This window comes from Acomys russatus, chromosome 14, assembly GCF_903995435.1.
Source record: "Acomys russatus chromosome 14, mAcoRus1.1, whole genome shotgun sequence".
Lineage (NCBI taxonomy): Eukaryota > Metazoa > Chordata > Mammalia > Rodentia > Muridae > Acomys > Acomys russatus.
The window spans coordinates 54,376,804-54,388,814 of record NC_067150.1 but is presented as its reverse complement, the minus strand read 5'-3'; the positions used below and the strand labels follow the sequence as shown (position 1 = coordinate 54,388,814).

Below are 12,011 nucleotides of genomic sequence, written 5' to 3'. Positions count from 1 at the left end.
CTTCCCTAAGCCAGGGGAGATGCTCATGTGAGAAGTGAAATGCTCTCAGAAGAGACCATGAACTGGTCGGCCATTCCAGAATGGAGGCGGCTGTCTTCCTTCCTCCTGGAAATGGAGGCGGCTGGGCCCCCGAGATCCCTGATGTTCTGGGGTCCAGGGTAGCAGATGGCATTATGATTTCCCAAATCCTGGTGAACGTTCTAACTGAACTTGTTCATTTCACAGTGTGTAGTTTTGTTTTGTTTTGTTTCATATCCTCCCAACCCCCCCCCCTTTGTTTCTCTCATATTAACTAATTTTAAACTGATGCAGTATCTCCTTCAGCCAGCTTTAAATTCCCTCCCTGTTAATTCTATGGAGCTAAGTGTAGCACGGTTTCACATACAATCCCAAGCTTGCTGTTGCAGCGGATGGGCCTTTGGGTTTGGTTAAAAATGTAAGCAGATGCTGCCCGAACTCCTCAAGTTCACTCGAGTTCACTTACGGTTTTCCCCTTCTCCATAGCTCCCAGTGCAGGTGGCACGTGGCAGTAATTATCCTAACAGTTGAGTGAACATTCAGGGGGACACACGGTGTGGCAAGGGGCGTGGACTCTGGGTTTGCAGTGAATTCTCCGAGTCTGACTTGATGGCGTTCTGGCTTGTTGAGTTTTCAGGACGCGGACCTGCCAGGTTCTTGTAGTTTAGCAGTGTGAGTGGATCGGGTGCCTTTGTGCAGCTGAGGAGTCTGCAAAGAGAGATTAGTCCTCCATTTCTGATCCATGGAGGGTTATTTTTCTCTCCCGTTTTTTGTTTGTTTGGTTTTGGTTTGGGGGTTTGTTTTTTTGTTTTTTGGTTTTTGGTTTTTTTCTTACTATAGCTTCATGTACAACAGCGTTTAATCAGCTCTTCTGCAGGGAGAACCTGGTAAACTGCCAGTAGCGTGTATTAGCGTAATAATGTAGGTCCTGAATCAAGCGTGTGAAGCTGGACTTTCCTGAGGAAAAAAAGGCTGACCTTACCAGTGTATGAATTCAGACACTATGTGGGGACACGGTAAAACCACAGGTAGGAGTCCCTGAATAATTACCCCAGACCAGCCTGAGCGCGACTTCCCAGGAGGGTGAGCTCATTTAATGGGCCCTAAAACTCAATCTTGTGCATGTCAGTGGTCACGCTTGATTATCTGTGGCAGTGTTTTTTATGAAATGCACTGGGAAGCTGCAGAGAGTGAGGACCGTAGTGGGCTGTACTTTTGTAAATGAAACCCCCGTTGCTATGAGGCGAAGTGTGCTTTTGCAGCTGTGCCTAAGCTGCAGGAAAGGGAGGTGTGTGTGACTGTGAGTGTGTGTGACTGAGTGTGTGCGAAGGTGCATATGGGCACCTCTAAATAACGCCATTCCCTGTAGCTTATGAACAGCAAGAACCCAAAATAAAAAGAAAAAAGATGCTCATTGGCTTTGGGAAGGGAGCCACCTCAGATAGTTTAGAAGACAAACCCACTTTCCAGTTCTGTTTTCAAAGAATTTTCTAAAACACCAGATTTTTGCCATGTTTAGAAAGTCTTTGTGTAAATCTTTTAATGACAGCAAAATAAGTATAGTAACCGGTTCATTATGACATTGATAGCAAATATATTTCTTTTTCACCCTCATATTGAGGAACTTGTAAAACATATATGACTGAAAAGATATCTGTGATGTCAGTTTCAAATTACCCAGAGACAAATTCCTTTAGACCTATTCATTTGTGCAGTGTGGGTTTTTATAAGCCATCTGGTGGTGGCGTTCTCTTGGCCAGCAGCTGGTTCCCTTGACTGAAGGGTTTATGGGCAGGGTGGATGTTTCGGTAGGGAGAATTCAGGCCTTTAACCCCTGCTTCCAGGCCCATCGGAGACAGGTTAAATGAACTGCTACTGTCAGGCCAGACCCAGCAGACAGAACTTCACACCAAAATGCCCACATGTATAATTTGTCATGTCTGGCAATCCCAGACATGGGGTGACCCAGGGTGGAAATTGAATCATCTTTCACTATCTCTACTCAGGCCCAGTGGAGTGGTGTGGTGGAGGGGGCTCAGGCCCCGTGTGGAGTGGTGTGATGGAGGGGGCTGAGGCCCCGTGTGGAGCGGTGTGGTGGAGGGGGCTGAGGCCCCGTGTGGAGCGGTGTGGTGGAGGGGGCTCAGGCCCCGTGTGGAGTGGTGTGGTGGAGGGGGCTGAGGCCCCGTGTGGAGCGGTGTGGTGGAGGGGGCTGAGGCCCCGTGTGGAGCGGTGTGGTGAGGGCTGAGGCCCGGTGAGCGGGTGGAGGGGGCTGAGGCCCCGTGTGGAGTGCTATGGTGGAGGGGCCTCAGGCCCTGTGTGGAGTGCTATGGGTGGAGGGGGCTGAGGCCCCGTGTGGAGCGGTGTGGTGGAGGGGGCTCAGGCCCCGTGTGGAGCGGTGTGGTGGAGGGGGCTCAGGCCCCGTGTGGAGTGGTGTGGTGGAGGGGGCTCAGGCCCCGTGTGGAGCGGTGTGGTGGAGGGGGCTCAGGCCCCGTGTGGAGTGGTGTGGGTGGAGGGGGCTCTGGGCTCCAGCTGAGCCTTCAGAGGCCATCTTCTCTGTTGATGTTGTCAAACGCTTTGCTAATGCAGAGCCTCGCTCCTGCCCCAGTGCTGGCCTCAGAACACTCCCCGAGTTGGGCAAGTTCATCTCAGCATGGAATAAAGAGTGCACTTCAGGCCGTGAGGTGGCCGTGCTCTTCAGTAAGCTCTGTCTCCACTGAGGCTTGGCTCATGTCTGTAGCGGGATACCTACCCAGCAGAAACACCTGCACCTTTCTTCCTAACTTTCTCTTCTGTCCAGCAGTCATAACAGCAAGAAGTATGCACATACAGCCCTAAAGGACGTTTAAAGTGTTAAAACGTACAAATTTCCTATAAGCCGCCACATACTTTTTTTTTTAACATGTGTATATGTGAGCATGTATGCTCTGTATTTATGTAAGGTATATGTACACATGTATGTGGGAACATACACCTATGTGAGCACAGAGGTCAAAGGAGGTCGTTGGGCGTCCTACTCTTGTCATTCTTTACCTTGTGACATGGTCATTCGCCAAACCCAGAGGGAGTCTGATGGCCCCCACTGATCTAACCCTGCCACCACTCCCACACACACACAGAGCTGGGGATACGGGTACACATGACCACATCTTACTTTTTGTGCAGGTTCTTGGGATTTGAACTCAAGACACCACATTTGCACAGCAAACCCTCTTACCCATTGAGCCCGTGTCCCCAAGACCTCAATTACCTACTGCACAGGAAGCTTTTGGTTTATATGCTAGCTCTTGTCTGTACATATATTTAACAAAAGGGGGAGTATCTAATTTTCTTCTCTTTTGCTATTGGATTTTGCTTACTAAAGACAGAGTCTTTATATTCCACGTTCATCTTGAACTTCCTAAGTAGCCAAGAATGGCCTTGAACTTCTGGTCCTCTAGCCCCCACCTTCCAAGTGCTGGTGTTGAAAGCATGTAGCACCACACCCAGTTTTCCATGAGGCTGTGGATGTAACCTGAGGCTTACACACTGTGCCCGCCGGGCTACATCCCTGGCCCTGGCATTTCTCCTCGCCAAAAGCACGGCGTGGCCTGTGAATCCTGACAGTTGTCACACACAGAGGTGGCAAGCATAAGGAGTGAACAGTGAGGATCAAAAACCAATTTGGGATCTGACAGCAAAACCTGACCTGAAGCCACTGAAATAACAAATAACCTTTGACCCCAGCACCATGAGTAGAAATTGAATGATCTAAGATTGCTGTGCTAATTAGTATGAACCACAGGACCTAAGACCAGATATGCTTTGGCCAAACCGCAGGGACATCAGCCTCAAATTAAAAGACTTAGCCTTAAAATATAGAACATGATTCAGTGTTGGCTCATGTGATCCTTTAATGTTAACGTCTTACTGGGTTGGTGCGGTAGCAACAATATATCTAAAAATGGGCTATATTCTAGAACTTAGGAGGCAGGCCAGAGGTGGTGGCACATGCCTTTAGTTCAAAGCTAGCCTGGTCTACACAGTGAGTTCCAGGATAGCCAGGGTTCTATAGAGAGATCCTATCTCAAAAAAATAAAATAAAATAAAACAATTTAGAAAGCTTACTCTTTTGCATATGTGTGTGAGGAAGGAGGGGGACAGGCACATGTGTGTAGGGTGTACACATGTGTCAAGATGTATGTGCTGACGCCAGAGGGCTGTCTGGTCAGGCGCTCTCTATCACTCCCCACCTGTCCTTTGAGGCAGGGGCCCTCGCTGAGCCTGGAGCGGCCAGCCCTAATGACCACCCTGTCTCTATTCCCCTTCATGCTTGGGTTACAGGTATTTTCAGGAGCACACCCATGGGTGCTGGGATCTGAACCCCAGTCCTCATCCTGTGCACCACTGAGCTATCTCCCCAGCCCCTCGCTCTTTAGAAGGCTTTACTGTGTTTCATTTAACATTGGTCTCACACACACACACACACACACACACACAAAGTCAGTACCTCCAAGATTGTTTAGTTAGCCCATTCCCTTCCCTGTCAGTAAAATACAGTCTTTGTTTGGAGGGACAGCTGTATCTTAGCAGGTAGACACGCTCATGGTGCTCAGACCCCTTTTGCTCCCTGGAGTGGGGGAAGAAAACAGCTAGAGAGCAAAGGTTCACATCCACTGCTCCCTGGTATTAGTCTCAGCCTTCCCACAGTGCCAGACTCAGATTCATTGTCTTTGATGAGGTAGGTGGTCCTGTGCGGAGCAAATACATAACTCACCATTTGGGGCAGTGCTTCGTGTTGAAGTCTAACAGTGTTTGAATTAACCACCACATTGTTATAAAAGTCCGTTGTCATCCTTAATTCTAGATGAACATAAAACTGAAGTCCTCAGATATATTTTTTATGCAAAAGTCCCTCAACTTTTTTGGATTGTGACAAAGCAGAGGTCTAAGAATTTGAGCTTCCTAGGATTTCTTTTTCTTTTTCTTTTTTCTTTGTTCCCCCGCCCCCCAAGACAGGGTATCTCTGTGTAGCCTTGGCTGTTCTGGGACTCACTTTATAGACCAGGCTGGCCTCAAACTCACAGCTATCTGCTTGTCTCTGCCTCCCAGAGTGCTGGGATTAGAGGTTTGTGCCACCATGCCCAGCTAGGAATTTTTTGAAATAGCTTTTTCTATTTAAGTATTGTCATTTAATATAATTTTAGATGCGCATGTACTTGGAGACACTAGTGATACCTACTTTCCCACCTACAACTCAGTCCTAAGTCTAACACAGTATAGCAACTGGGAAGCTAACATGGGCACAGATCTGGGCACTGGCCTCAATTACATCTTACAACATGACATGTGATTGTTTGTGGGGACAGGAGTAAGAGACACTAGAGACACAAACATTAATGGCAGAGGTTCTTTCAAAGATTTATTTTTATTTTTTTAATTATATGTATGTGTGCATGTAGATGTAGGCATATGCGTGCAGGTGCCTACAGAGGACAGAAGAGGGTGTCAGAGCCCCTCAAGTTGGGGTTGCAAGCAGTTGTGACCATCCAGTGCTGGGATACAACCCACTGGAAAAGCATTCCCTTTCCAGCTTCACAGGGACCCTTTTAAAGCCAAAAAATATGGTTCTCAAACAAGATATCCTTTTACAAAAGTGACCTCCCTTTTAAGTCAGTTGTTCAAAAGCATTTTCTCATTTACGTTTTCTGATTTGGAATACTCACCTTCCTGCCCTTGCAGTCAGTCACAAGTGTGTGAGCTGGCAGCAGCTACGGTTGGGACTGAGTGTCTTTAAGTCTCTTCTTCCACTTCAGTGAATGTGGAGGTATACACACACACACACACACACACACACACACACACACACACACACACACACACACGATTTTCTGCCTCTTGTCTTTTTTTATGCCTGAATACCTTGCTGACAAGTGCTAATAACAAAATACCCAGAGAGAGAGTCCAGTTGAAGTTAGCACACACATTAAACATTCTGGACTTGTCCCTTTGCTCAGAGATTGTGCATAATTAATAATTAAACAGTTTCGGTTGTAATGGGTTGACCTCTCTGAACTGTTCATTACTCACAAGGCAAAGGCATCATTCAAACTTTTTTTCCCAGTGTCCTTCGCTGTTCTCTGGTGTGCAACCTGCCTGTATGTGTGCTTGTTTAGCAGAAGGGGCTGACCAGATAGTTATGAAACCTCTGAGACTGGCAGACTGTCCCCCTGCATGCACAGAACTGCTTACTGAAATGCTTCATGGTGGCTGCTGTCATTTAGCAGTTGCCTGCTTGGTGGCAGGATCTGGCTTGTGGCCCTTAGCAGGATTCTAAAGTTGTTTGGGGATTTGAGTCTCAGGTTAAAGCTTTTGGCTAAGATTGTGCCCACTCCTGCGGTCTGGTCCTTAATGCTTAGATGCTTATGAAAAGCATCCAAACAAGAAAGCCCTCGAGGTGACTTCTAATGCCTGTTTCTCCTGGTTCCCACCAGGACTTCTGAGGCGCTAGTGTACCCGCTTCCTCAGTCAACACATCCAGTTCCAAATGCATTTCTCCCCCTTGCCTGAGCCCAGTTGACAGAGGACATTTTTTTATATGTAGAAGCATCTACTTTACTAGGGCCCCTGAATCCCTCGGGATGGGTCTCAGTCCCCTCTGGCCTCTTGATGATGGGGTGCTTCCCCTCCGAGATGATGGGGTGCTTCCCCTCCGATGCACCCTTGGGAAGCCAAAGCCCAAAGTTTAGTTTGTGCCTGACCTCGCTCCTTCCCTAAAAGTTGAACAAAATAACAAAATTGGCGTATTCTCAGAGGGCTTTCTCATCCAGAGCTACACTAGCTCCTACTTTTATTTTATTTTTTTAAAAAAAGATTTTTAAAAATGTGCTTGAAAAGTGTCTGCAGCAGTATGGACACTCTCAAGCTGTCTGCCCGCTCTCAGCGTGTTGACAGCTTTTATGGAACACAGAGTTCTCCACGGCCACTTTTGCCTCTGCTCCCTCTACCCACCCCCTAGCCAGCCCTCTGCTTCTCAGAACAGGCTTCCTGAGGCATGCGAGAGACGTGGGTTTTAAAATGAGAAAGAAGTATCCGGCAGCACGCACATGAGATTAGAACGCCCCCCCCCCCAACAGACACACACATCTCCGGTGAGTGATTTCTTCCAGGCCCCACTGAGGTGAGAATCTGCTCTCCGTGGCTCTCCAAAGTCAACATGGGCTAGTGTTTTCAGAAGTAAAATAAATTATTCACGGCTACCACCCAGTTTTCCATAGTTTCATAATATGAGGGATGTAACAGGCTACGATATTAGGTCTTAAATAAAATTAAATATCCACGCACGGTACTCCATGCCTTGTTTCTCTTCCGCTGCCGCATCTGGCTGCCCGGCGCCTCTAACTCACCATTGGCTCTTGGCGTCCCACCTTCAATCCAAGGCCACATTAGCACCGGGTTTTATACAGGAGCTTTGTAGAGTCCTGTCCAGACGTTTAACTGTCTTGGTAAATATTCCTCCACATTAAGATATTAAGCTTTATTTTCCTAAATACTAAGTTTGAAAGCACCTACTGGGCAGGACCTGACAGTGTGTGTCTTTAGTCCCAGCACTCAGGAGGCAAAGGCAGGTGGATCTCTGTGTGTTCAGGGGCAGCCTGGCCTGCAGAGTAAGACCTATCTTGAAAAATAATAAATAAGTAAATTTTACAATGGTCACCAGATAGTTGGAGTCTCACACACACACACGAAAGAAAAGGTCCATGCAGTAACAATGCTTCTCAGATAGAGTTTTTAATCTTTGTGTCTTTAACTTTTAACTACCTTCTCATGCTTATTGAAGACACAAAATGCCATTTCTGGGGTTTTTCTTTGTCCTTTTTTTTTTTTTTTTTTTGAGACAGAGCCTCACTATATAGCCCTGGCCGGTTGGGGAGTCACTATGTAGACTAGCTTGGCCTCAAACTCAAGAGATCCATCTGCCTTCTGAGCGCTGGGACTAAAAGTGTATACAACCACACCCAGCTAAAATGTCATTTCTTGACCCAGGCCATATGTGTGTGTGTGTGTGTGTGTGTGTGTGTGTGTGTGTGTGTGTGTGTGTGTGTGTGTGTGTGTGTGAGATGCCTTTCCTCGGAACAGACCAGGTCTGAAATTGATACTATGTTTTATTTCTGCTTTTCAAACCAATGGGACTTCTGTGGCCATTTTGCAGCGGTGTTACGGGGGAGGGCTGGTCTTGTTATTAGTGGGTCTCCCGCCTTTTGAGTAGCCTCTTCCTCCTGCTCTGTGGATTGCCTGTGCCCGATGCTTTGAAGTTGATGAGCTTTTATTTCACACCCCTTTTGCTTTCCTTTGTTTTCTTTCCTCCTGGAAGGCTTTCTGTACTGATGACAATTTCAAGTTTGGAATTGCAGCCATCCCCTCCCTTGCTTCTGCTGGATGAATAAACTCAGAGTGTGCACATGCAAAAGCCCAGCTTGTTCATCTTCTCACACATACCTTTTTTTTGGGGGGGGGGGCTGGTTTGGCCCCTCAGTTCCTTTTGATTTAATTGTATTTTCCAGCAGTTTCCAAACTGTTTGAATTGGAAACAAAGCCTTAATAAGAGTTCTAGTTAATTTTCTGTCTTGTAATTACTGATCTCATTTTTCTGATAATTGGCCACAGCAATTATATGTATATTTACTAATCACATAGGAGGCTGTTCGGTTGTGTCTATCTGCCACCATTGATAATGACACGCACAGTGCAGAGGTGCCTTTATCTTCCTCTGCTTTCCACCACATCAAAGCTATTTCCTCTCGTTCTCCATAATGAATACATGCATGCATTTGACACAGTTGTGTGCTAGAGAAATTGTTTGGCTCCCACCAAATGCTGCATGCTCTGAGTTCCTAGCCTGCAGCGCTGGAAGGTTGTATGTAATGATATATTGCTCATCCAAATGGCCAAAGCACTCCAAAGCGCAGTGAGATTAAAATAAGTCATTCCTTTGTTAATTTAAATAGGTGCATGTATCATACTTTGCAGGGCACTTTGTGTAGGGTGTCAGGGAGGGGAAAAAAAGGCGCCGAAAGGTATTTTTAATAGCAAATGAGAATAGACGCGAATGGAGCCATTTGCAGCTGCCTACTTTATGTGGCTCTCTTGTTCCAACTGTAGGCCTAATGAGATGACTGTTGAAGTACTCTGCAGTGTAATTTCATTACATCCTGAGCTGCCACGCTATAAACACAGCGGCGCTCTCTGTCACTCGTGGAAAAACTCCTAAATTCTTAAAGCCTTCCTCTGCGAATGGCGATGGGGTTCTCTCCCTGGGTCACAGAGCCCAGTCATTTGTTGCCATGTGGTTTTCTGCTCTTTCCGAGCTACTCCTACCCCCACCCCTGGTCTTGTTTTTCGCTTTTAGCTTTTCGTTTTGGTTTGGTTTGGTTTTTGGTCTGGTTGCAGAGGTGGGAGTTTCTCATGTCGCTAGTTCGCGTGCTTCCTGACACAACAGTCAGCCCAGACTGGCAGAATGGGTAAAATTTCTTCTCAGGAAACAACTTACCCTACAAAGTGTCTTACTTTTAAATTAAGAAACAAAAATATTACAATGCAAATATACAGCAAGGGGCAAGCATTTCAGAGCAGTCAAATATAGAAAAAAAATTGTAAATAACAGGAAAGTGTAAATAAATAGCAAATCTTGGAAAAGAAACAAAGGTCAAAACAAGAATAATTTCCCAGCTCTTTGTTAATTACAAGACCATTTGTGTGTTACTTAAATAATCATTAATTTCTCATTTACACTTCCCCTACCTTCCTTCCTCCCCGGGGCTGTCATTGTCCTTCTTTCACCTCCCCTCCCTCTCTGCTCTCGCGTTTCTCACCATCATAAAATGTGTGTGGCTTGAAATTTGGCATCTTTACCTCACTGTGTGGAGAAGGGCTCAGCCAGTCCTTTTAATTGGATGAGGCCATATGACATTCCCGCTCCTCCCTCCACGGTAGGAGGAAGAGGAAGAGAGAAAAAAAGCCTCCTGTGACTTTGGGTGACTTGTTTCCTCCTCCCTCCCAGGATTCCCCGGTCCTTCCGCTTGGAGAGTTCTCGGAGCCGTTCGTACATTTCATCACTCAGTGGTGAGCCCCCGTTTGCAACCCGTCATGCCCTCAATGTAAATGATACATGCCATTAACTCCGAGCCTCTCTGAGACCCTGTGACTCCCCCTGCTTCCTTTTGGAGATGGGAGGGACTTCGGGGGGCCTTGGGCAGCTGGGGCAACAAAGCCAAGAAATTGTTTAAATTATGTAAATGTTATTTACACAAAGGGTTCTGAACATATTTCAGAGGTTCCCCCATCTTAATAAACTACTGAGAATGGGCTCCCTCCAACACAAGGACTGTTGTTATCCTCTTTGACTTTTCTTCCCAAAAAAGACATAATTTTGTAGCCCCTATTGTAGACATATAAAGCTTTTTTTTTTTTTAATGTAACTTCAAGTCACCCATAAAAGTGCCTGTTACATAGCAAAAGCAGCAGTTTATTAATTCACCCATTCTTAGTAAGTAACTTGTCTGCAGGTGTATTTTAAACACAACTTGGTCACATCTCACTGCAGATCAGCGTTTCAGAGACCTTCCTTAAGCCCTCTCAACCTCGAGGAACAGAGAGGGAACCCAGAGTTTTGCACAAGTGGTCACTGCAGCCTCATACAAGGCTTTAATCCTTTCAGCCTGAAGAAACAAACAGCCCTCAGCCCAGGCTTCTCCTCCAGCTTTCGGCCTTTCCCTCGGGCAGGACTCATCTTTCTTTTATTAGCCCTTTCACCATCTCCCCAGTCCTGCTGGACCTCTGTGCTGTGGCCTCAGGAGGCCAGTTGCTCCACTGCCCTCTGGCTCACCCCAGCATGGGGAATTACCCCGGAGAGAAGAGGCAATTAGGGACATTGGAATGGTGATCTCCAGAGCAGGAGGCAGGACACAGCAGCAAACATTCTGAAGCTCCTCTATAACTCCCTTCTTGTGAGGTACACAAGCAGCCCCTGCCAGGAGAAGCCTTTGCTCTGGGCCACTGCAAGGTGGTATGGGCCACAGCACAGAGTCCTTGCTCGACTGGAATGGCTGTAGGTTGTCTCTCCCCCGACACACACACACCATGATCCATCTGATGGTTACACAAAAGTGAAACCAAGAAATATTCCTTAATATAAATGTCAAGCTTTATCACCTTTTTGACTGAGTGTAATATGTTACCTCTTAATGAAAATGTCTCGTACGGTTTATAGTCCACTAGAAAAAATGAGGAAGAAAATTTCCCCCAGATCGAAGCATTGTAATTGTTTCTATTTACTTAAAATACATCATATTCTATAGCTTTTAGAAACTATTTTTACTCCAAAAATCTTTTGTTTCCAAAGCATGCCATACTGGGGAGAATGCGTATTAATTAAACACAGGGCCTATGAGCTCTTGAAGCTCATTAAAACTGTTCGTTAGAGCCCTTGTCCAGAGACAAATTAACCCCTTAACTTCCGAGTCAGATAATTCCTGAAAACACTCAGAAGTACATCATGGCCTGCTTTATGCAGAAACTGAGGAGCAAACTGCAGTTCCAGGCTGCCTGGAGCCCTGGTTTTGGGCATCACAGAGAGAGCATGGATTTCCGACACCTGCCTGGTCTCTATGTGGTCTGAGAGCAGCCTGGAGGTGGAGTGAGCTGGGTAGCCAGGGAGAACAGCGCATGAGGCATTACCACCCTCCTATCCAAAACATTAATTGGCAGTTATATAAAAGTTTTATGGAGACAGGGGGAGGGATAACCTGTGTTGAAATCTCCACAGATATCAGCTAAAACAGAAGTGATCGTGGGTAATAGCCTTGTTTTCCCAAGAGATACAGCTACTTGGAATGTCAGATCAGGACTGTTACCAACTCCACTGCAGACAGCTTGAGTCACTGCCTAATGGGTGCAGCATTTGAGAGGTGCATATAGTTATTTATAGGGAAGGCAAATGTCCTCAGTGTTATTAATGG

General features: G+C 46.4%; 1 protein-coding gene across 2 annotated transcripts in view; it reads left to right on the top strand.

The window, feature by feature from the left end:
- Positions 1 to 12,011, top strand: part of Map2k5 (mitogen-activated protein kinase kinase 5) — a 223,863-nt gene that overhangs the window by 178,331 nt on the left and 33,521 nt on the right. For both annotated transcript variants that reach the window (XM_051156630.1, XM_051156629.1), the window contains one exon: positions 10,055 to 10,116. In XM_051156630.1, the coding sequence (XP_051012587.1) occupies positions 10,055 to 10,116 (62 nt within the window). The remainder of the gene's footprint in view (positions 1 to 10,054; positions 10,117 to 12,011) is intronic.